Source organism: Esox lucius, chromosome 14 (assembly GCF_011004845.1).
Source record: "Esox lucius isolate fEsoLuc1 chromosome 14, fEsoLuc1.pri, whole genome shotgun sequence".
NCBI lineage: Eukaryota > Metazoa > Chordata > Actinopteri > Esociformes > Esocidae > Esox > Esox lucius.
In genome coordinates, this window is record NC_047582.1 from 3788611 (window position 1) to 3814559 (window position 25949).

A 25949-nucleotide genomic window follows, 5' to 3' on the forward strand; every position below is an offset into this window, starting at 1 on the left:
ACAGTCAGCCTACCTCAGGAATGTGGAATGTTTACATTAACCATTTGGCATTGGGCTCTCATGGAAATCTGATCTGTGCTAGGTACACATGCCCTTCAATATATATAAACATTAGCAACCATCCTTACAGTGAGATCGAGTTTGTAAGATCGAATCTGTAACATCATGAACAATAGACCATCAAATGCTGCAATACATAATTGAATTTCTCAGTCCCTTGCCAACCGGGTACGCAATCATTATTTCACCCCTGTATGTATGGCTGATTTCTAACAATGATGACACTGTGGACATAAGTGACAGCAAAATGTTAGATACAGTGGCTAGCTACAGTCCTAATGTAGCAATTTGTGGGTTCAGTTTGAAATTGTTTTTGCTAAATGAAAGTACAGTAAACTCATGTTTGCTATGTTAGACTCATACCTAATCGTTAGTAATAACAAATCCTACCAGTAACGTGTATCATTGTTAGGTAATTGAGCTAAACATGTGCAACCCTAGCTACCAGTATATAATATTTATTAAATTCAGTCCATTCAGTAGTTGCTTCAGATACTTAATTGGTTAGCCTATTGCTTGAATTCTGACTAGCTTACAGAACGTTTTTTATGTTCACCACTAGAATATAAATGGACCAGGATAAGTGGGAAGAACCGGTGCCCCCTAACTGTTGATCAACCTGATCTACAGGCACCTTTTGAGGTGCAACAGACAATAATGTCCAGCAGAACAGGTAGCGATTACATGAATGAAGTTCTGTTCAAAAAAGCCAGCAGTGGAATGTAGAGAACTGACATAGACAATACTTTTTCAGTTTGCCATGCTTGTCATTCTCACTAATATTCACCTAATGTCTGTTTCCTGCTTTCATGCCTGTTGGTCGCATAATGCAACTCTCCTGCTTCTTGCCTTTTGCCAGCCTTTCTTTCTTTTCTAACTTCTAACTTTAAATCTTTTACCTTTGTTAAATTTTTGTTCTATATTTGTTTTAATTATATTTTTACAATTGTATGGACCTCAGCATAGTTCTTTTGTATTTTTTAGTGATTTTCTTATGATTTTTTCAAAAATATCAACAATACCCGCACTCTATTTGTCATGGTCGACAAGCATACAAACCCAATAAAGCAGATAGCATCAGAACTCATGTCCACTGTGAAATGTAATGAATTTGCGTGTTTCGGTAGTGAAAGAATTAGTATTAGACAGAAGTATCAGAACTACACAGTCTAACAAGAACTCTGTACGGTCATCACAAACATAACTTGGTTATTATGTCGCATTTTAATACAACTGATTAAATGGACCTACAGCAAATAGTTAATACCTCTCTGCTATCAGGCATTTTCCCAACATTTCTAAAAACAGCTGCCATTAAGCCCCTGTTAAAAAAGAGAACACTGGATGCATCTATAATGAACAACTATAGACCTGTATCAAATCTCCCTTTTATAGCCAAGATCATTGAGAAGGTTGTCTTCAAATCAATTCAGCAATATCTGACCTTGAGCGGTCTCTTAGACAAATTTCAGTCAGGTTTCCGACCTCACCACAGTACTGAAACGGCCCTGATTTAAGTTTTAAATGATATACGCCTGAATACTGATTCTGATAAAATAACAGTTCTGGTTCTATTAGATCTCAGTGCAGCATATGATACTGTAGATCATAGAACACTTATAGATAGGCTGGAAAATTGGGTAGGACTCACCGGACTCACCTGGTTCAGATCTTATCTAGATGGCCGGAATAACTTTGTCAGCATTGGTAATCATGAATCTGATAGGGGGGCTATGACATGCAGAGTTCCACAGGGATCAGTTCTCGGACCACTTCTGTTCAATCTCTATATGCTACCTCTGGGCCAGAACAACAACATTAACTACCACAGCTATGCCGATGATACTCAAAAATATATGGCTCTCGAACCATATGACAACAGCTCAATAGACTCTGTGTCACTGTATAGAGCACGTAAATACCTGGATGAACCTAAATTGTCTATAATTAAACGAAGATAAAACAGATTATTGTGTTTGGCAAAATAAAAGAACAAGTATTAGTAAAGAGCTGGATTCTTGGGCCCTTAAAACCAAGGATCAAGTGCGTAACCTTGGTGTTCTGATAGACCTCACATTTAACAGTCATATCAAATCGGTCACCAAAACAGCATTCTTTCATCTAAAAGGATAGCTAGAATCAAAGGCTTGGTGTCCCAAAAAGACCAAGAGAAGCTCACCCATGCTTTTATCTTTACTAGGGTTGACTACTGTAATGGCCTCTTAACTGGACTCCAGAAAAAGACTAAAACAACTGCAGCTCATTCAGAATGCTGCTGCTAGAATGTTAACCATTCTAGCAGCAGAATGGTTAACATTCACTCCGGTCACTCCGGTTCTAAAACCTTTGCATTGGCTTCCAGTCAGTTACAGAATAGATTTTAAAGTGGTGCTTTTAGTTTATAAATCTCTGAATGGTTTAGGAACCGAATACATTTCTGATATCTTTGAAGAATATAAACTGAGCATGGCTCTTAGATCCATGAACACAGGTCAGCTAGTAGATCCCTGAGTCCAAACGAAACATGGAGAAGCTGTATTTTGCACTTATGCTGTGCACAACTGGAATAAACTACCAGAAGATCTTAGACGTGCCCCAAATGTATACATTTTTAAATCCAGGTTAAAAACACTTCTCTTCTCACGTGCCTATGACTGAGCACTTAAACTTAACCACACTGTTTAGCCTTATAGCTTCCTATGTTTTTATACCATTTTTAATCTTTGTTTTCTTATTGTATTTTTTATTATCATGATGTATTCATTTATTTTGATGTTTTAATTTGAGTATTTGTTTTTATGTTATTGTACTTTCATATATTTTTTCTTTGTAACGCACTTGCTTCGATGTATGAATTGTGCTATATAAACTTACTTGCTTGCTTGCTAATCATATGCTCCACAGTTATAGGTAAAGGAGAATCCAAGTCAATGCACTTTTTTACTTTTGCCTTACAAACACACCTGTACTAAGACAAATTGAAGTCTGGCCTGACATTCTGGGGCTGTATTCACAAAACATTTTATCTTACCATTACGAGAACTCCTAAACAGCACTAAAAGATCATAGGAAAGAGTTCCCTCTTAAAACCTATTCACAAAGCTGACTTTGACCAGCTTTTAGTAAGGAACGGAGAGAAGTCCTATGCTAAGGGAAAGTGCAGGGTGGACCCTGTTGCTATGAGTGATGTCGTGTTCCACAAACAAGCTTTGATGTAATATTCTAATGACAGATGACTGAGATACGTAGTTCGTCAACGCTGCATAGCTGCATTTTCCCTGTGGCCAAGTAGTGTAGAGTTTTCACATCCTTGATGTCCGATGTTATTGGGTTGTTTCTGTTTTCTGGTGAAGTGACAGCATTCCTGACTAGCTCTACTATGATCATAATACCCTCTCGATTAACAAGGAGATACCTTGTTAAAAGCACAATACAAATAAAAGTTTCTAAAACTTCAACCTGATTACGAGGCAGATTGCTGGCAGCAGCCCTTTCAGGATTGTTTGTGACTAGGTCTTAGTGAATTAGGAGTCCTCTTGACTACTCCTAACTTTTCCCAGATTTAGGAGCTGTTTTTAGCACTAAAACACTTTGTGAAATAATCTTAGACCAATAATGTAGGTGTTTTAAAAGTTAGGATTGACACGCCCATTTTTTAAAGAGTTACTCCTAAATCAGCAAGTTAGGAGCTATTTTTAGCCTTGAGATGTTTCGTGAATACGGCCCCTAATCTCTCCCACAAGGCAACCTTTATAATAAAAGCAGTACATACATTTTCTGTAAACTAAGTTTACATTGTCAGCCTCCATACCTTATACAGAAGGGTTGGACATTATTGCCTGTCACACCTACAACGGTTCCTGTAGACCAGGATGATCAACAGTTAGTGGGCACTGGTTCTTCACACTTAACATCATCGTGGTGAACATAAAAAACAGAGTAATCTATAAAGTCAGTATTCAAACAATTGGCTAACCAAGAATCAAGGCAAATTAGTCAATCAAGGCTATATCAGTATACAAAGCAACTACAGTAGCAACTACTATGTATGAGACTAACTTAGCAAATATGAGGTTACTGTACTGTTATTTAGCAAAAACAATTGCTAACTCAACACATACAAGTAGCTACATTAGGACTGTAGCTAGCTACTGTATCTAACATTTTGCCATCACATCACATTGCCATAACATTTTGCCATATCATTTTTTATAATAAGAGCTGTGTTGATAAAAAGAGGGGGGGGGGGCAAAATGCCACAAAATGGACATGTCCCACTCATGTATAATGAACCCTACGCCCCTGCTTGAAATACAAAAATGTGGATATTGAAATAAAACTTCCTTGAAAGAAATAAAAGTAGTCCTTTAAAAAACGAAAACATATTTATTTATATATTGACTCATTTCTATATTTATTGCCTTGTTTCTATATTTCAGGATTTGTTTCCTTGCCATAGTTATGTATTTTATATTGACTTAAATAGCATTCCATAAACCACTACGTTACCCGCCCATCAATGTCTGTCATGCTTAAAATCAATGCGTGCTACTGCTGCCTGGTGGTATGTAGGCTGTATACAATTCGGGGTGAGGATCAATGTGGGTGGAATCAAACATTTGACTCCGCCCACTTTTGACCCCGCCCACCGCTTTTTTGTCCATCAGAGGTTTGAAAGTCACACACTGAATACTCTTCTCACGTGTTGGCACATGTTGAATACAAATGTATGTCATTTTTGAAGATCGTAAGAAATATTATATTAAGTGATACATGCTAGAGTATGTGAGTGGAGAGCTCATAGAAATCCTGCTCATCACTCTCGAGCGAAGGTTACGCGCTGCTCCACGTCACCCTGCTCAAAACCGCCATTCGCTCACAGAAAAAATAATTGCCCCAACAAATTTGCGCCATTCATTTCATTATTAGTCAAATCTGTAAATTTTGTGATTATGTATGTCCAGTATTCATTTTCTTATATAACAAAGCCATACATTATTTTAATGAAGTCTAGCTTGTTTTTTTAACAACATAAAAGGATGAGGATACAGTATAAGTAATCATCATTCCAAATAGTCTACACATCTTTCTCTCAGTCTTTTAGCCAAAAGGTATAAACTCAATACGAGCCCTCGCATGTCTCTAAAGTGGTTTCTAAAATATTATTTAAGATAAATGATCATATCAAAAGGTAAACTTATTGTAAAGTTGCATTGGTACCTTCGGCATGAAATAAAAAATACCCAATTAAAATATAAGTAGACAAATACAACTAAAATTAACTAAACATTTTAATCCTTGACTACAATGTAGCTACACACTTCGTTCCTTTCTGAAAGCATGTGCACGTTTTCCATAATGATTCTTTAGTTGTGGTTACTACATCACCACACTCCCTTTCCTGCATGTCCTTGGTTCTCCTCATTTCTGCAAGTTACCTTTATTTTGCCCCAGTGGGTTTTATCAGCTTCTTTACTAAATTATTGAGTAAACTTCATGAAAGCTTATGCAACTTATTTGTATGTATATTTATGTAGGATAAGTGCAATTACGATTTGCTTTCGTTGATGTTGATACCTTCTCAGCTTGAGTGACCTTTAAGGAGACAAGAAGGGGTCGGGTTAAATGCGTTTGACTCCGCCCACGTTGAGTCCGGCCCGGAATTGCAGTGGAGGGTATATCTGCAGACCGCAAGTCAGGGGCATAACTTAATATGGGGGTTCCATTATATTAACTTACGCCCATTGAGGGTTTCCATTGGTGTGGTGTTTTTGATTTAGTCCATGCGTTTATGAAACAAGAATTACAGGGTCAATGATTTCGGTAAGTGCTTCGATATGACAAACACTAGCAACATATTTAGGGATAATTAATGTGTTCACTAAGATCGCTTGTCAACTAAATTCTTTGAATCTGAGATTCGAATAGCTTGAAAACAGAAAACACGACAATCTTTATGGCTACGATTAAAAAGATAGCGAACTATGCAACGAGGTATGCTACTTTTTAGCCAGCTTTAGTCAATTAGGGTACGTTATAACTAACTAAAGACGCATTATGCACCTTTCACTATATGCAAGCAGGCAAGATCCATTTATTTTTTTGCTTCATATACACTATGTTTTCATTATTTAGAAATGTTAACAAACTAATAATTTGCCATGGCCATCTTCTGTGCTGTGGTGTAAAAAGTTGATGTATTTGGCTATGTTCACCAGTTTTGTGAAGTTGCTAAGGATTAGCTAAATTACCTAAACAGAATTCATAACAAACCAATTACCTTAATTGATCATGTACACTCTTCCTTTTAATAATTGTTTTGAACTCCCTTTACCTGGTTACTAAGATCTTAATTAGATACTTCCCTAAAGTGGTGAACACAGCCGAACCCAGTTGAGTACTTTTTCTGTGTACACCTCTACTTCTATGTGATTGTTGTGATCTTTCATTTCAGATGCCAAGATGCGTTGTTGACCTGGGGGATACTGTTGCCTGGGTTAATGACAACACGGCTGAATGATGAGGAAATACAGGGTGCTGTGCAGATGCTCAGAGAGGCCTCAACTCTAGAGGAAGAACAATAAGCTCTCTCCCCATTCATGTTTTTGTTTACTAATTTTGAAGACACTGAAACATTAATGGATGAAAGAGACAAAAGGACTTATTTATAATTTTGAGCTTCTCTGTTAATTATTTTTGTTGATGAGGATACCTATTAGCTGTCTTTAAACCATCAGCTAATGCTGGTTTCCACACAACAAAAATGACAAGATCCAGAAAACACAATATAGTTTGACGAGACAAGAAACATCAGTTGTCTAGCAGGAGTAAACTGGACAGTGTTTTGGAAGTGTTCACCTTGCCATACAACATGATAGGATAAAACCAATGCCTACATAATCTGGGCAAAGCTGAATACACAGTACATAAAGAAACTGTTTAGTTTTGTCAGTGTTGGAATGTAATGTTTTGAATATTTGATCAGGTGATTAAATGTTTAATTATCTAACTGGCATATCATTTAATTTTGTATTTTTATGCCATTAACTTCATGTTTTTGGACTACATTAATTGACTTTTAGTAATGTCTGTTGTGCTCTTTTGGACCTGTTCTACTAGGATAAGGGTTAAATTAGACGTCAGATAATCAATTCCAAGACATGTAACACTTATATTCCTCCCAACAAGGTTTTAAGTCCATAACCGCGTCATTATTCTAGAATTAAAAATGTGCTTGTTCCAGGCAGCCCCGGAAAAATTTATATTTCTGTAAACAGATGTTGACCTGACCTCTACATGACACCACCTTGAAACTTGCCACCTTGCTTCAACAGGCTATAGAAAATTCAACATTTCCAGTTACCAGTTTCAACTGTCTAGAAAATTGTTGTTAAATTGAACAGTGCAAGTCAAAGGAATGAGAAACCATTACAATGATTTGTATTTGAAAATACCATTTAATTTAACATAATTGGTACAAGCATAATCAGACTAGAGCGCTTTTTCAAAATGTAGTCAAAGCAAACACACTTTTGTTTTCTATATCAATGCTTGAACCGTTTGAACCTAGTGTCAAACCAGGATGTCCCCAAACTGACCAATGGCGAACATCAGTGGGCGTAACTTAATATTCAGGAACCCCATTTAAACTGAATAATGGCGAACATCAGTGGACGTAACATAATATTCATTGGGCGTAACTTAATATTCAGGAACCCCCATAGTAAGTAACTCCGCGACTTGTGGTCTGCAGATAAACCTTATTGGAATTGAACATTGCAGTCAGGACCTTCTAAACAAATCTCCATACGCATTTGCAGATCTCTGCCGCGGCAGAAATGCAGCAAAAGTCACGTGTAAGAAAACAGCGAATTGAGAGCTCCATCTGAGTTGTAACTGATGACTTGTCTGTATACGCATTTATTGATTTGTCCACACATTTATAAATCTCAATACACTTGCAAATCTGAATACAGATCTTGATGTTTTTACACATACAATTACGATTACGCACACACGGAATCTGAATACACGTTTGCAGATGTATACATTAACATAAATCGGTACGCATTTAGAGACTATTTAACACATTTACAAATTTGATTACGCACATACGGAATGGGAAACAGTTACACAACAATCCACGCACGTTAGTAAATAGTTATGCTACAACAATGGCCCCATAGCCAGCGCCGAATCAGGATGGAACTCACAAACTATACTACAGGAAAGTTTAGCTCGCGCTTTAGTCCACTGACGAAATAATATCTTGGAAGTGATAATGTGGGAAAACAAAAAAAATGCCCCTTTGATTTTAAGATCTGAAAATACATTTTGGCAACTGTACCTTGCCCTGACAGCATTGAACTCGCCAGTAGATGTTCCAGTGACTAGCTGTTGCGTTGATAAATGAACGATTCCCAACAACACCAGACTGAAAACAGTCACAAGCGCAACTCCGCCGAATTCCCATAGTAGGTATCTCATTTTCTGTTTCTTTTTCGCTTCACTGCAGTCGTCAGTTCCATTGTTTTGCATCTCGTAGGACAAGGGAAGTATTCTAATATTGTTGTAACTCTCCATTTTAGCCACCACACCAGCAGGCATTACGTGGCGACCTATGTGAAATTAGTTTCACAATCAAGCTTCCTCCGTCAGGGTTGCCAGAATTGATTGGCACTACACTGCACAACCCCAGCATAAATCCTGATCCTTTTTTCCTATGCAAAACAAGGGCGCAGGGTTAGGGTGGGGAGGCAAACTCTAGTATTCTGCCAGCAGCACTTACGATGACATCATCATCGTATTGTAATGAGGATGCCTTTAGAATAAAAGCGCCATATTACATAGTGTATAATTCGTTCTAAAGATGGTGTACATTTTTAACAAGTTTTCTAATGAATGCAAAGAGCAAATAATATATTATTTATATAGGTTTAAAATAAAGTTACATCACAATATTAAGGCAGAAACTAAAAGAAAATAAAAGAATTTGGCCTATGCACATTGTCATAAAAGAAAACTAGATGTTGTGTGATGGAACATGGCTTTTGAGAATTACTCACTAGGGTATGAAGAATCCATATAGAGTGTCAATTCATGTGGGAAAATAGAGGGTTATAACTAGCAGCACTTTCTTAGGCACCCACTCCACTGGCTCCAGTTCAAGACTTTATACATGAACAGGGGCGATTCTAGGGTCAGAGTTTTAGGGGTGCTGAGCACCCAATGAGCCCCACTGCCACCACCCACCCTCTTTTCACACAGAAACAAAAAATATGTCTATTGAAAAATAACTTTATTGAGACAGCTTTAAGTGTTTAGGACCAGTGTCCTTATCCCCTAAGTCTGAACAGCTCTCTTCTGTCTCTGCTGCTTTGGCTTGGTGGTCTCTATGTTGCACTCCCTCTGTCTCTTCATTTCTTTCACTTGTCAATTCCCTTTCATCCCTTATGGACTCTCCCTGTTGTTTTCCTCCTCCTTTATTATGAAAAAATGTGGTGTAAAATAATGTTACAAAAAGTAAATGTAATATAGGCTACTCAATGTCAATAAGTTAGTATAGGAGTATGAGTAGTTACTGTTTTGCTTGCCACTATTCTCTATTTGTCAATTTATTGTTGTTGTTTCCTCATCTGGTTCTTCCTGCATGCTCTCCCTTTCTCCTTCTCCCTCTCTTTCCCTTGGCACTAACAATCATACACAAATATATTGTAAGCAGGAGAGTTGAGGTCAGTGTGTCATGTCACAAAAATGTTATGGAGACCATTTACAGATTCTAAGGATATGATCAAAAGGCACAGAGAGGAGTGTCATTTTAAATGTCTTTATTATTATTATTATTATTGGGCTTAGAAACTTTTTTAAATCACAAATTCCTTTCACAAGAGAAGCTGTATTCTCCATTGTAGGTTTGAAATAAGAAAAATAAAAAAAAAAGCAGGGGACCATTGCTTAGATAAGTAATTTGATACAACAACAGATAGCTGGTTTGCATTATCTGTTACTTTAGCTTAACACTTTTCAGAAGAACAAAAAAAAATAAAAAAAACAAGACAGAGGTCATGGACCCCAGTCTCTCACCTGAATCTGTCTTTTTTCTTTTAAAGAACTGTCGTATGTCCCTTGCTCACTGGCAGGCCACACACACACATGCACAGAGAGAGAGAGAGAGAGAGTAATGCTAGGAGTTCAGGAGTTAAGCCTGGTTCAGGTTAAATCCTCTGTGTGAGGAATGAATAAATACAGCAAAAGAAAAACATTACACTTTATTTTATTGTCTAATTTGACAGTTAGCCACAACTAAAAAATAACAGATATAAATCTAGGAATGAATAACAATTAATTTAAAAAGCCACAGTGAGTGTTTTCACACATACTGGTGGTATACAGTGATATGTTTGTTTTCACTCTGGTACAAACGCCAGGGCTTCATGTTTTCATGACTGACCAGAAAAGACGCACGTGATGTCATGTTTACATGACTCCCGATTGTTAAAATTAGTATCAAATTAACGATAAACTTTAACAACAGAGACACTTACGCGGTGTATTTGTCGCGCTGCTGTTTTTGTTTCACGCTCTAGCAGTTAATAAACAGAACTGCATGCGTCTTGCGGAAGAACATTGTAACCGGCGCTACTTCTCTCCGTTTATGACTATATGGACGAGTCACCCAGGTCCTGTGCTACTCCACAGCGGCGACCCCCTGGACTAAAATAGGTGTACCGTGATTCAGGATACTGACTCCAGTACTCACCGATATGGTTTGGGAATCGGAACAACTCTAGGTAAAAGGAAAGAAGTGTGAGACACAGCTTTGGAGCAAATTAGTTGATTCACAACACTACATAACGGGTTCTCACTCTGCGTGTGTTTCGTTGCTGGATGATGGTCGTGCTGAGCGGTGCAGGTACAGAGGAGAAGTAGAAGAAGAGAAGAGGATGACACAATTTGCTAAGCGGGGATGTTTTCATTTTCATCCTTAACACATACATTTTAAACCACAAACTACGGAGTATGTGTATATATATATATATACACTCACCTAAAGGATTATTAGGAACACCTGTTCCATTTCTCATTAATGCAAGTATCTAATCAACCAATCACATGGCAGTTGCTTCAATGCATTTAGGGGTGTGGTCCTGGTCAAGACAATCTCCTGAACTCCAAACTGAATGTCAGAATGGGAAAGAAACAAAGAAACAATTTTGAGCGTGGCATGGTTGTTGGTGCCAGACAGGCCGGTCTGAGTATTTCACAATCTGCTCAGTTACTGGGATTTTCATCCACAACCATTTCTAGGGTTTACAAAGAATGGTGTGAAGAGGGAAAAACATCCAGTATGCGGCAGTCCTGTGGGCGAAAATGCCTTGTTGATGCTAGAGGTCAGAGGAGAATGGGCCGACTGATTCAGGCTGATAGAAGAGCAACTTTGACTGAAATAACCACTCGTTACAACCGAGGTATGCAGCAAAGCATTTGTGAAGCCACAACATGAACAAACTTGAGATGGATGGGCTACAACAGCAGAAGACCCCACCGGGTACCACTCATCTCCACTACAAATAGGAAAAAGAGGCTACAATTTGCACAAGTTCACCAAAATTGGACAGTTGGAAGAACTGGACAGACTGGAAGAATGTTGCCTGGTCTGATGAGTCTCGATTTCTGTTGAGACATTCAGATGGTAGAGTCAGAATTTGGCGTAAACAGAATGAGAACATAGATCCATCATGGCTTGTTAACACTGGGCAGGCTGGTGGTGGTGGTGTAATGGTGTGGGGGATGTTTTCTTGGCACACTTTAGGCCCCTTAGTGCCAATTGGGCATCATTTAAATGCCACAGCCTACCTGAGCATTGTTTCTGACCATGTCCATCCCTTTATGACCACCATGTACCCATCCTCTGATGGCTACTTCCAGCAGGATAATGCACCATGTCACAAAGCTCGAATCATTTCAAATTGGTTTCTTGAACATGACAATGAGTTCACTGTACTGAAATGGCCCCCACAGTCACCAGATCTCAACCCAATAGAGCATCTTTGGGATGTGGTGGAACGGGAGCTTCGTGCCCTGGATATGCATCCCACAAATCTCCATCAATTGCAAGATGCTATCCTATCAATATGGGCTAGGGGTGTAATGATTCATTTTAACGATTCGATTCGTATCACGATTCGTGGTTGTCGATACGATTCAAGGCCGATATTGGTTCATTTAGAACGATACAATCCGAAACGATTCAGTGACTTGAAATCGATTCAGTAACTTTTTAGCCAAAAATTCAACCAGTGTGACTGAAATAAATACCTGGATACTGGACAGTGCAGGTGAAGTTTCCTAGATTCCTGTTGTTTCTTGTAAGGGAATCAGGTATCAATTAATTATGGATATAAACAAACAAGTAAACAACAATTAATGGCAAATGCATTCACATTTTATTTGAATAAAGTGCAACCAACACGGTCGGTGTTGTGTGAAATCCCATGGCGCCTTAGTAGGTGGTGTTGAGATAAATGAAGTTTAAATAATGCTGATTTAATAACCATGTATTCTTATGTTTTTGTTTTATTAAATTGTATGCTGCAGCCAGGTTAGGGAAATATGATTGAATACAATAACCATAAAAAGTTTAGAATTTCACACCTGTATGCAAAGAACCTGTTGATCTATGACCGAGGGTAACCCCCAAATGGGAAGAGTTTAGAGCATGCCCTTCTTCATTGGACAGCGAAAACAAAGAAATTCGTCCAACATGTCACCATGCCAACGAAGAGCCAATAAGGATGGGTTTTACTCACGAGAGTGAAAAGTAACCGCCACTGTGGCGGGAGTATCAAAACCGATGTTCGATCTTTATTCGGGGCGAATATTTTGTGGAAGCTAGAGGGTTGAGCAAATATTTGACCGCTGCAGTGTATTTCATGTATTTTGACTTATCAATAATAAATTAATAAATCTTTGTGCTAAATTTTCATTCGGACCGAAGCCTCGTCCTTCTTCAGAAATTCTGGTACACGTAAAATTCTTAACAATTGGTGACCCCGTACACGTGATTTCTGATAGGAGGACGGAGGAACGAGTAGATTTGAAAGGACTGAAAGGTTGATGCTGCTGCTTGACTCTTACATGGGCCCATCTCAAAGGTAAGCCATTCCTGTTTAATCGAATTTGGCGTAGGATTATGTAGAAATATTAGATGTAAGAGTCAACAGCCGTCAACTCGTAAGTCTATTCAAATCTGTAAAAGTAATATCCAATTGAAGACTATTTTGAAAATGATAAGTCAAAAGCAATGTCTGTGAATTGTGTGTGATTGTTTGTGATTGTCTGGGTAAAGCTTAAAAAGACAGAAAGAGTTAAAAAGTCAGAGGAAGGGTTCTTGGTATAAGTGCACATTAGAAGTTTGCTAAAATCGACCAGGGTACATGTATACATTTTTGGGTGTATGTGATCTATTTAAAAGAGACCTTGTTGAACCTGTATAAAATTTAGAATTTACGTGAATAGATTATTTTGAACCGGTGTAAATTCTTAAATTTATGTGATCTAATTAAAAGAGACCTGGTTGCATGTGTACATTTAAAGATTTATGTGATCTCTAAGGAGACCATGTTACGCCTGTTAAATTTCAGGAAACGTTAAAAGTCCGGATTCAATAATCATTACAATTCCGGATTGGGTAAACGTTAGAAGTCCGAATGGGGTCGGCGGAGTTAGACTCTGAAAAATTTTAAATAAAAAGACTGCAAGGCGGCAACAGAGTAATTGACTCTGTTAGGCACGAAGATAAAACATAGACTTTTTTAACGGTGTTGTGTGGCAGCGCTGTTTTTTAAAGCCAGCTTTAATAGTTGTAGGTGTAAGGTAAGGACTTGGTAACGCTGACGTTGGCGTGACGACGGACGTAGATGTGCCATTTGGAAGTGCTTCCAGTTTTTTCCTGGTGTTAATAGCCAGAAATAGGAATCAATTTGAACATAGGTATAGCGAATTGTGTGAAGATACACTTAGGAAATGTACAGAGGCCTACTGTAAATATTTTGAAATAGAATGGTTTTGATAATTTGAGTCCGTGGCAGCGACTCGCGCAGTGTGTGTTTTGTGATAAACTGTAAATAACTAATTGCATAAATAAGATTGGGTTGTTGAATTGGGAGCGAGCGAGCTCAAGCAGTGTGGTTTTAAACAGGAGAAAGCGTCCATTAGCGCCAATTCTGTAGTGACTGGGGAATGTGGGGAGGATTTTTAAACTGAAAAAACTTATCAGAAAGGTCTGTTTGAAGTAACACATTCACGAAGTATAAGTGTCCGCCTGAAAATGGTAGAAGCCTGGCTCTATATTAAGTGAATTAAGTGTAAGAAAACAAACAGATCTTTGAGTTTTACTCTGTGGCAAAGGGGGTGGGGAAGTGTGTGTAAACTAATTGTGTATCGTGATTGGACTGGAGCAGCAGACTGCGTCTAGACCTGTGTGATTAGAAAAGTTGTTCCCTCTTATGGACAAAAAGTAACACTGGAAATATGGTGTAATTGTCTTAATTTACTCAATCCAAACAAACTAAAATAAATTCTACAATCCAAATAGGAAATACTCTAATGTTAAAACAACTAGTAGTTAAAGGAGCAAACATTTAATAAATCTCCCTTGGGATTTGTAGACAGAATCCCCTGATCCCCATCAGTGTGAACATTAGAACATCAGACCTGGAAAAGTAACAGAGAGAAGTGAAATCAGGCACCAAACTAAGATTTGCATAACATTAGAATCCTCCTTGAATTAGTACACAGCCTTTTGCTTCCTTTCCTTATTTACATAAATGTTTTAGTTTCATTTTTTATCTCAACATAGATTCATGCTCGTTCAAATATCCAAGTTAGATCAATTTTACGCTTTGTTTTCATTTCCTTTCTTGATTTCCATAATAGGTTAATTTTACTCTTCTGCTTAAAATCTATTTGTTATTTTTTAGAACTCCCTAGTTTCATTTATTTCATTTTATTTAGCAACTTCGAATAAGAAAAGAGAAATCATAATAAAACTCACAATAGATTAATTTTACATATTTGTTTAAAATTGTATTTGTTATTCTAAGAACTTTCTGGTCTCATTGATTTTTATTATCTTTAGTTTCAAAACACTTACTGATCACAGTCTAGGTTAGCACAATGGTAGACAAACAGCCCCTAGAGTTATTCCCAAACAAAATGACAGAAGACTGGATTTTATTTTTTTTAAATTGAAGAGGAATATAGGGAAAAATAGTAACTTCAGCCATAACCAGTTTCAATACTAATGTTGGGGTGTACTTGGAGTGTAAATTGTGTAAATATCTTTGATGCGTTTGGTGTTGGGAAAGTGTTGTGTTACGTCTTTGGCGGCAAAGTAAGTGTTTAGTTGTTTGGGTATGTGAACAAATGTTTCTTCGAGTGTTATGAGGTTTTCCGGTGACTGGCGTTTCCTTTCGTTGATGGATGCGCGGCCTGGCAGGCTGTTTGGAGGAAGATGGACGTGGTAACGTATGAAAGTTGCAGAAGGCTTAATATTAAGTTGTTTGGAAGTGGTGACTGATGGAAGCTTTGGGAAAGTACAGTTTTCATATGCTTTAGTAAACTATGTGGTTGGGTTTTGTATGTCAGATTTGAGGGTTTTGTGGAAGTTGTTAGATGGATTTGAGAAAGTGTGGGAACTATAGGTTATTTTTGGAGTATTTTAGTTATAGCACCTGTAATTAGAATGATGTCGTTTTGTTCCATGTCCTGACAACCATTCCCTTGCAGCTAGCCTATTGTGTTGCGATTAGTACAGGATTTTAGGCAGTTGGACTGCGAGAAGGAGAAGTTGAGTGCTCCTGTATATAGTTAAACTTTATCTACCTCAACAGGAAGCTGGAACTTATCAAGGAAACCTGATCACCTTCCTCGGTAATAGCCAAGCTTATTTAATTAAATATTACATGTAGTTCAAGAAACATTTGAATGTTATTTAGGCGTTGATGATAATGTGTAAAACCGTAAGGCCCCAAGGGGGGTCTCACGGAAAAGTAGGTATGCCTTAATCAAGGCCTACCACGTGGTACCTGACTGTTGCGTGCTGAGCTATTCGCTAGCACAACTGGGTACATCTGAAACCTAGTGATGAATTAGAATTTGGTACAATGATTTTCTAATCTGGTAAAATAGTCTCATGGTTAACATATTATTTTCACTCTCCTCATATATTGAATAAGTGGTAGAAAGAAGTTTATCCACATGGTGATAAACTTGAACATTAAGGAGACACGCTGTGTCCCAAGAGGACTGAATTTGAATCCAATATAGTCATAAATCTTAAAAGGGTAATAAACCTAAAGCGAGTTTACTCCCCACAATCAAAAGTAGATGTATTTTAAATGCTGAATTGAGTTAGGTTAATTAATATAGTTTCACTTTGTTTTTATTTACAATTATATCTGGGATAATACTTATGTTTTCAAACCAATGACTGATACTCGTTAATGGAATAAATTCTAAAAGGGTAAATTGACGAATGAACAAAGGGGGTATTGATGTAACAGTGTTTAAGGCCTACATTGAGCTTCCTTTGGATTACTTATTGTACATTGATTTTAGTGACGTCATGCATCTGGTATCTGTCTACATTACCATTCTTACGAGTTTTCTTAATTTCCACCCTAATGTTTAATTGTCGTGTAGATAATAATGAGCACATTTTTACAATCTGCAAAAATACAACATGGGTTGGACACTAACTCAAAATCATCAGTTAATGGACATTGTAGGCTAAATTGATAGTATAGACTGAAGACCATAAACAAACAGTTGGCCTTTTTAATGACAATAATAAATGTGTGGAGCCCAGAGCTTCAGGAAGGGGGGTTAAATCAAAATCGCCTATTACTAAGGGTTACATTCAAGTGTTCAGTCTGGTCTCATCTATGGTAATTTCACCAACACAAGCATATTCAGTTTTGGGATAATCAAACAATAAGTGGAAGCTAAATACATTTTCCTCTCAATAGCTTTAATGTTGACATTTATGATTTCGAATCAAATTTTAATAAGGGTGGAGACCTTAAGTCATCCAACATTATTAATTGCTAGTACAAATTTGATGTCTTTGCATGACATATGCATGAAAGTAGTGATTTTGGCTGACTGCCACTATTTTGAATGACATAGGCTTACATCTACAGTTGAGAAAATTCCCTAGACGTTAGGAGGTAAATTGAGTCATGATGTTTGTTTAGTCTCAAATTTGTTTGGCTGTTGCCTGTGGAAATGCAAAATGTGTATATGCTAATTTGGCCTATAGGTTTTCTGGGTTCCTTCACACGAGCAAACGTGTGGCATATTTGTTTTAGTTCCTGATTTACTTACAGTTTTTGTCATTTTCATTTGTTTTTGTTAAATTTTCGATTAGAACATTTTTACTGAATGAATGTTGCTTTCACTTGGAGTCGTAAAAGCAAAGGGGGGAATGTATGAAATAATTGTCTATAATGATAAAGAGTTGAACTTAGAGTTCAAAGGGATTTAAATATGTATTTAGAGAGTTACATGAAGAATTTTGTTTTTTGTTTCATAGTTATAGCAGAAAATTGGTTGCTGTAAAAATCTACATCCCTTAATGTCCGTTCACAGTTTGTCTAATTCAGTTTTCTGAAAAGTTTGTTTTATACAAAATCTAACATGGTTATGGTTGAGTAGAATACATCTTACCATTTTGAAATGGTTTAGCAAAAATAACTAATTTGATGGGATTGTTCAGGTATTTGATATTTGATTAGAAGTAATCTCATGCACTATGGAATAAGTGGGTAAAAAGGTGCAGGGAGCACATTTGGATATTCGTTACATGTTTATACTGAGAAAGTAATTCTGCTTAAAGAGAGGTACATACCCCATGGTGTGCCCAACTCACTGACACAAAACCAGTGAAATGGGTGGGGGGCTGTTCGAAATAGGTCTTTTTCTTGTTTGAGCTATTAAGGAGAGAAACAGACTCAATGGGGACATCAAATTGGGAATTCTAATTCCAGGTTTATTTACATATTCAATACCTCTTCATTATTTTTATTTTTATCATTTAGGTGAAACAATGGTGAATTTGATTGTAGTTCTGATACAACACAATCAGATGTAAATTATATAGGTGAACTGAGAATTGTCCATGAACTACTCTTTGAGAGTGATACTTCAATGTAAAATAACTGTCTTAGCTGATGAGTAATTGAAACAGTGACAGGAAATGAGAAATGATGTACTGTTGTTATTTGTTGGTTGGTAAACCAACTATAGAAAAGAGTGGAATGGTTGTTTTGCTACACTAGCAGAACAGAAGCACCAGAAATGTTAATGTTTTAACAATACTGTTACTGTTTACAACGGGTCTAATCTATTTAGTCAAAGGAAGAAGTTAGATATTGGGAATACGGCTTTGAGTGTTTGATGGAACTGGGTTACAAGCTAATGTAATGGACCTATTTGTTATGGTGTACTGTGCAGTTACAACTAATCTTCTCAAGGATGATTCACACTTCAGGTACCTGACATTTGAAAACAATTTGACTGGTTGGAGCCCACAGAGACTGAGCTTGGCTTAAAGGACAAGAGGCATGTGGGCAGAGATAACACAAACACACTCACATACACACAGACTGGTCTACAGCTGCAAGCAGAGTCTACACTGAGGCGCCGCACATCTACAGAGAGGTCCTGGGTTCCTGTGAGATGGACTAATCCTAGTCCTGATGATTCTGCCATGAGATGGAGAAGGCAGCCTCCAACCGAGCAGATGGGGGCGAAGGAAAGCGCTGGTTTGGGACAACGTTTACAGGGGCGCGGAAAGACCAACTCCACAACATCATGCCATGCTGATGATGGCCATACCAGGTACAACTCATCTGCTGTCCAGGTAGCTGAGAGAGGAACCTGCAGATCGACGACACACTCTACAGGAGGGCTTCGGAGTTCAAAGCCTGCAACTATGGAGCCTTTGGCTAAAACTGGTCATCTTGACATTCACAAAGGAGAACACACAGATTCTCCTGGCCTGGCTGATAAAGCAGCTGGAATGGAGACAACAACAGCTGAATTGGAGCTATGAAGGACAACACCTTAGAATATACATCTGACTTTTACGTTCTGTTACACCGGCCTGCAAAGAAATGGTTCACAACTGACTGACTATCTGACTATCTGACATTTGGAGGAGCAAAACATTTGGGATGACTTTGGAAGTACATCTAATTGGAGTCCAGACTGAGTACTTAGTTGACCATGCGGTGAACAAGTAGGTTTTGATTGAGATAATGGTGAATTTGGATCACACACAGCAGAACCAGAAAACCTTTGTCTCCCTTTCTGGTAGGTTAAAAGATTCAACCTCCTAGGAATCTCCTTGAAATGTTCCCCCTTCATCAGCAGAACAAAATGGAGAACAAAAAAGGAACAGTTGTTGTTAAGACAAGCACCATTAGCACCTTGGATGCAAGATTAGGAGTCAGATAGCGAGGTCGGAAAAGAAAATGAAGCTCTTGTATAAATCATGATGTATTCTCTTTTTTACAACTTGTTTACATTCCTTTCCAGCAATCTACCATGAAGTATTTTTTACAACTGGTCTACAATAATTGATGTCTACATTTGTCATATTTCTGTTTAGGTAATGACTTTATTCTCAGTGACATTCGTAGTTATTTTCACACCATAAATGGCGTGAAACGGGGGATTGTTGAGATAAATGAAGTTTAAATAATGCTGATTTAATAACCATGTATTCTTATGTTTTTGTTTTATTAAATTGTATGCTGCAGCCAGGTTAGGGAAATATGATTGAATACAATAACCATAAAAAGTTTAGAACTCCATACATTACACTCAGCCACACTCACTCAGACTTTACACCTGGCTCAGATAGAGAGACAGGTTTGAAACCCCACAATTAACATACAAATGAAACTGCCCCCTATACAGCAAAAAGAGACCTTCTGTCTCCAGCCCCCTGATGTTCTAGTCTAGGTTAGGACAATAGAATGTAAATTACTGTAACCTGGTTAAGATTTCACACCTGTATGCAAAGAACCTGTTGATCTATGACCGAGAGTAACCCCCAAATGGGAAGAGTTTAGAGCATGCCCTTCTTCATTGGACAGCGAAAACAAAGAGATTTGTCCAACATGTCACCATGCCAACGAAGAGCCAATAAGGATGGGTTTTACTCACGAGAGTGAAAAGTAACCGCCCCTGTGGCGGGAGTATCAAAACCGATGTTCGATCTTTATTCGGTGCGAATATTTTGTGGAAGCTCGAGGGTTGAGCAAATATTTGACCGCTGCAGTGTATTTCATGTATTTTGACTTATCAATTCATATTAATAAATCTTTGTGCTAAATTTTCATTCGGACCGAAGCCTCGTCCTTCTTCAGAAATTCTGGTACACGTAAAATTCTTAAGTGGTTGGAGAGATTTGTCGTGATTCATACTTTACTTGACCTTTACATATCCTACAAACAGCGAGCGACTTATTTAGAACATCCCCGTCTTTGCAAAAGCCAAAATGTTTCCACACACTGGACCGCACTGGTGGCTTGATAATTTCTCGCTCGTCTGCTTCTCCTCTGCCATCTGCCATGCTATGTTTTGTTGTCTTTGCCATAGACATAATAAAGAGTAGACGTCGCATTGGCTGCTGGGGCGCGAGAAATACGGCCACCATCTTTGACCGGTCATACTCCTATTTGCGTAGCAGCAGAAGCAACGGTGCCAGAGCACTGTGGAGCATACTCCTGCTCATATCGGCGGACCATCGAAAGCAGGGCTCGGGGGATTACTTTTCACAAGTAAGATTTAACATTACCGTATTATTGGTTGTATTTTGTGACTAGAATATTACCAGAGAGTTGAGAAGGAGCAAGGATCTTTTGATATGTACTGAAATCGTATCCAGCTAGCTAGGCTATGTTTACTGCACCAGCAGGTGTTCACCCAGCGAACTGAGACTTGATAAGTCATACTCTATAACACTGACTTAGATTACAACTGACTCAAGAATGCTATTGTAGAAATAAAGCAAATATTACTGGTATAACATTGGCCAGCTAATTATATATTTATATAAATAAAAGACGGTGTTATCATTGTTGGGCAGTACTAGCTTAGCTAGTAACTTAGTATTTTGGTGGTAGCTTCACTATTTCCAGAATCAAGTAACTTTTCAGTAGTAGTAACTCCTTTATTTACCAAGTAGCTTGGCCACACAAGCTACTTTTCTTGTCATGTGAAATTAGCACAACTTAAAGTAGCTTCCTATGTAATGAATTAGCCTACTGCTGTGTTTGTGTTACTTAGCTTGCTACATTTGACTGGGTGGTAGCTTTTGTGTAGTGAAGCTTTATTCATGACAGAGTAACTAATAGCTTAGCTCACTGCAATTTCCAAGTAACTTGCCCAACACTGTGTATTATTCACGTGTAATTCACCCTAACAAAAGTAAGTTACCTCTCATGTCTCATACCCACCCCACTTAAAATAAAGGCAACAGAACATCTGATAGTAGAATGGTTTTCAAATAAGCTTATTATTTTGTTCAGCGGTATGTGCTCACCTACAGGTTCAGCCAAGATCACTTGGAGCTCCTATTTAATTCAATCAGAGCGTCAGGTAGGGTTGGTGTTCTTTTAATTACAATTTTGAAAATATACCTAATGAATATCTTTGTCTTGTGAGTAATGTATGTATTGTGTGCCTGTTTTCCATATAAGGACGCTGGAATAACAATCCATCGGCACTTCCAGGCCATCTTCCGCCACCTGATGGTTCGGTGTGGTGTCTCACCTGTGTAAAGCACTATATAAATATAATGTCTTTTTTTAAATTATTATTTTAATAAGGTGCTGAGTGCTGCAGAGAGGGTGATCCGCCAAGCTTCACCAATGCCAGCTCCTAAGGTGTCGACAGTCACAGACATCGTCCGGGAGGAGATTGGAACGGAGGATGTTTTTCTGCTTGGGGAACACATTGAGGAGACTGAGTTTGGCATCGACAATCATCATTCTGACTTGTTGTCATTGGTTGTGTCTGTGTTTCTCAAAATAAGGCTGCACCACATTACCAAACTCACCTCTCTTGAACTGCAGAAAGGGAGCACGAGGAAGAACTGTCCTCTTTCAGGGGTTTTAGAGTGTGTGCATGTGTGTGGTTCCACGACAATTCAAGACTTTAATCCTAAATTCCAGCATCCCAAAACTAATTCTAAGCTTTATATCTGTACTTTAACCTTACTCATCACACATAGTATCTTTATGTCATATCTGTCATCATTCTGACAAGATTAACACTGAAACTGAAAGCAATGGCTTAAAACTGCCTGAAAACAGTGGTCTGTCACATTTTATGTGAATACTGCTGTAAGTGTTGGTGGGTCTGTAAATACCTCTGTTTGTTTGTGTTTCATGAACTCTAGCCTCATGGTGTGTGTCTCCAGGAATCCAAATTTTGGTCTCCTTTGCCTTACACTGGGTTTGTGAGCTTGTGAGGTCTTCCCGTCTCTCCCGGTCCGACTCCTCCCTGCCACGCTCCGCACCTGCCACCAGTTCACTTCCCAGCACGCATGAACGCACCCAACACTCCAGATCCCAATCACCTGAATATTGAACACCTGTGCCCTGTTAACCCCTCTATTTAGCCTGTGCTCTTCCTCCCCTCCAGCGTGAGGTATTGTTCCCAGTGGACCTGCCAAGCATTCTATCGCGCGCTCCTTAGTAGTTGATTCCCAGCCTGTTGTGTTCTCTGCCCTCTTGTCCCGTCCTCTCTCCTCGTTTCCAGAATCCTGCGTCTTGACCTGTTCGTCCGCCCCGTCGTGTCTCTCCCTGCCTACCCTACCTGTGTGGTTACCAGTACGGACTGCCTTCCCGGAACACCGACCTCCCTGCCTGCCCCTGGATATCCTTACCGTCTCTCCCGTCCTGTACTGTAGCCTCCGCTGATTGATCACCCGGCTTCCTGACCTACTTGCCTGTTTCTCGGTTTCACGTCTCTGCTCATCCCTGCCTGTGCCTTCGCCTTCAAGGACTGATATTCTGGTTTCCGACTCTCTGCCTGTCTTCATCGTTTGTGTGCTTGCCTACTCCCTTGTGCGACGTAACAATAAATCTACCATTGCACTTCTGCAATTGGACCCACACAACTCTGGTCCGGGTGTTCATTACAGAGCTTGTGTATAATGAAGTTTATCTTTATATTATGTCCTTGTGTTTGTGATTGTCTTAGCCCTGATCTCTTTCCCTCTGGTTTCTGAAAAGCACTTTTAACTGTGTTTTGAAAATTGCTACATTAATTAAGTTTGCAGACTTTTCAAGGGAGTTTCAACAAAGTAAATGTGCAGTTTAAATAAAAACTGTCGCTATTTTAGACTGGGACCCATGTGTGTATGTTGGGATGTGAAATGAGAGAGAGAGAAATATATATTTCTGACTTTATGCCACCTGTTTTTCTCCCTTTTTGGGGATTATGTTCACAGTTTTGATGAATATAAAACTATGAATATTAAAATACACCGAACCATGTGTCCTGTATCATAGCTACATATATGACCTTTGCAGCAAAAAAACCTGCGTGAAAATCAGTAAGGTATTCACTGAGGTATGATTAATTAAATGCGCTGACAGCTCGTTTCACCTGCCAAAACAGATTACATTGAGTGGAGTGGCGGACCGGTCCAAGATGGCGGTCCCACGGCTCATCAGCGCCAGTAGGCTGTAGCGGTGGATGCGGCGTCTACTCTTTATTATGTCTATGGTCTTTGTGCTGCTGCTGGCGCGGGGCGATGACGTCACGGATAGGCAGACTGAATCGAGTAACGTTTATCGCCTTTATCATTAAAAGTGCTAAGAAAAAATATTAATATAAAGTCTGACGTGCTTAAATCCAATGGGTTATTTCCTAGTATCGATACAATCGATTGATTACATTTTAAAACGATGTTAGATCGATATATGTCGTCCGGAAGGCCAACTTGCTGAGCACACATCGATGTAGTTGGATCATACGAATATAAATCGATACATCGATGTAGTAGATGGATCGTTACACCCCTAATATGGGCCAACATTTCTAAAGAATGCTTTCAGCACCTTGAATCAATGCCACGTAGAATTAAGGCAGTTCTGAAGGCGAAAGGGGGTCAAACACAGTGTTAGTATGGTGTTCCTAATAATCCTTTACGTGAGTGTATTTCCAGATGCTCACTTTTACGACCTAGAGGTTTTTTGTGATTTGAACTCTTATTAACCACAAATTGAGTAAAACAGCCAATGGGCCTAATCAAAATAAAAGTTATAGGCTATTATTATGCAGCGCTAAACGAAAAATGCATTTCACTAAAATGGAACAATAATTATAACACAAGGTCTTTCCAAGAGTCATTGATCTTCTATAAAACTTCTGAAATGTTATACGTTCTTTGCAACATTCTTTAGGATACTATTTCTTTTAACAGATCTTGCATTTGCAAGACAGCGTCTGCTGCACCGCCACGACCCAGTACAGTCCTCAAACCATACGGAACGCTGCCAAACTGAAGAGCCCCGCAAACCTACTCTGGTATGCCACTGCCTATCCTTGTTCTGGAGTGAAAATAAGGGCTAAGTCCTAAGCCCACATGATTTAAAGTGGGCTTGAACAATTCACTTAGATTTTATGTCTTGAATGTGTTTCTTGAATGTGAATTTGAAATGTTGATTAGCCTAATGGCAAATGATCACCTACTGCAACCCTCCCACAGCAAAATGTCGGTGTCCGCATCTAGGACTTTTACACTCAAATCTCCCCAATGATGTGTTTTTATTTGTAAAACATTGGTGGGACACAAACCATTTCAAAATATAGGATATATACCAGTAAAGTTACAAAACTCCCTCTTGCTACTGATGTGTTTTTTTCAACAAACAGCGTGGCTCCACAAAACACTTTTAACGACAGAGCGGCTTGCTTCTACCAGGTGTTGTAATACACATACTGGAGAGAGAGAGAGAGAGAGAGAGAGAGAGAGAGAGAGAGAGAAAGAGACCTTCTTGTGTAATATCTCTCCTTCTCTCTCACACACATGTAAAATTACCACTGTCACATTTACAAACCTAAATTAGGAATGCAACCAAGCTCAGAACCAATGTGCCTACAGAGCCATACGCGAACAGCAATGAGCTCAACACCACTGAAGGCCACAACGAAGTGGAAAGACAACTTTTTCAGGATACAGATCCATTCTATGACAACAACCTTAATAGATAAGCATGGACACACTGACACTCGTCACCATCTATATCAATCGATCCAGCACAAAAATATGACCAATGCACGCACCAGCACCACAAAGGCAGGATGATAAAATATGCTTTCACTCACCAAGGCTGAGGGCTCACTGGAAGAGAGGTGGCACAGCGTTTCCTCCCTCTGGGCAAACTTTTCGATTACTTTGGGAATTAAGTCATGTAGCTGCTGAACCAGTTGGCTTTCGATGGACAACATGGCCAATGCGTTCAGTCGCGGCTGTCCCATGTCCCCATGAGTGACGGTCTCAGCAAAAGCCCCCTCTAGGTTGTTCTCATGGATGAATCTTAACAGATCTATCCATGCTATTAAAGAGGCCAAGTCTAGTTTTATCTTTGACTTCCACAAACTCCATAAACCTCTCTGTCACTGTATTGTCAGGCAACATCTATCGCAACATAACCACCATTTGTGATTTACAGGAGACATCAGTTGTCTCACCTGCCTGTATTGCAACTAATTGCTTGGCTCTAAGAGCCGGCTTGTTGGTGAACGTTGGGAGCCGGCTCGCATATCAGAAGAGCCAAATCTAAAATGAAGATAAGAATAAT

At 38.8% G+C, this 25949-nt stretch overlaps 1 protein-coding gene across 4 annotated transcripts in view; it reads right to left on the reverse strand.

Moving 5' to 3' along the window:
- Window positions 1–8814, reverse strand: part of LOC105007905 (endoplasmic reticulum metallopeptidase 1) — a 194510-nt gene extending 185696 nt beyond the window's left edge. Inside the window, exons 1-2 of one of the 4 annotated variants that reach the window (XM_020053476.3) lie at window positions 8408–8814; window positions 5638–5655 (exon numbers count right to left, since the gene is read on the reverse strand). In XM_020053476.3, the coding sequence (XP_019909035.1) occupies window positions 5638–5655; window positions 8408–8667 (278 nt within the window). In that variant the 5' untranslated portion in view covers window positions 8668–8814. Of the gene's footprint in view, window positions 1–3871; window positions 3921–5637; window positions 5656–8407 lie in introns of all 4 variants that reach the window. The other 3 variants (XM_020053478.3, XM_020053477.3, XM_020053479.3) reach the window with 3 other exon arrangements.
- Window positions 8815–25949: the final 17135 nt, after the last annotated feature.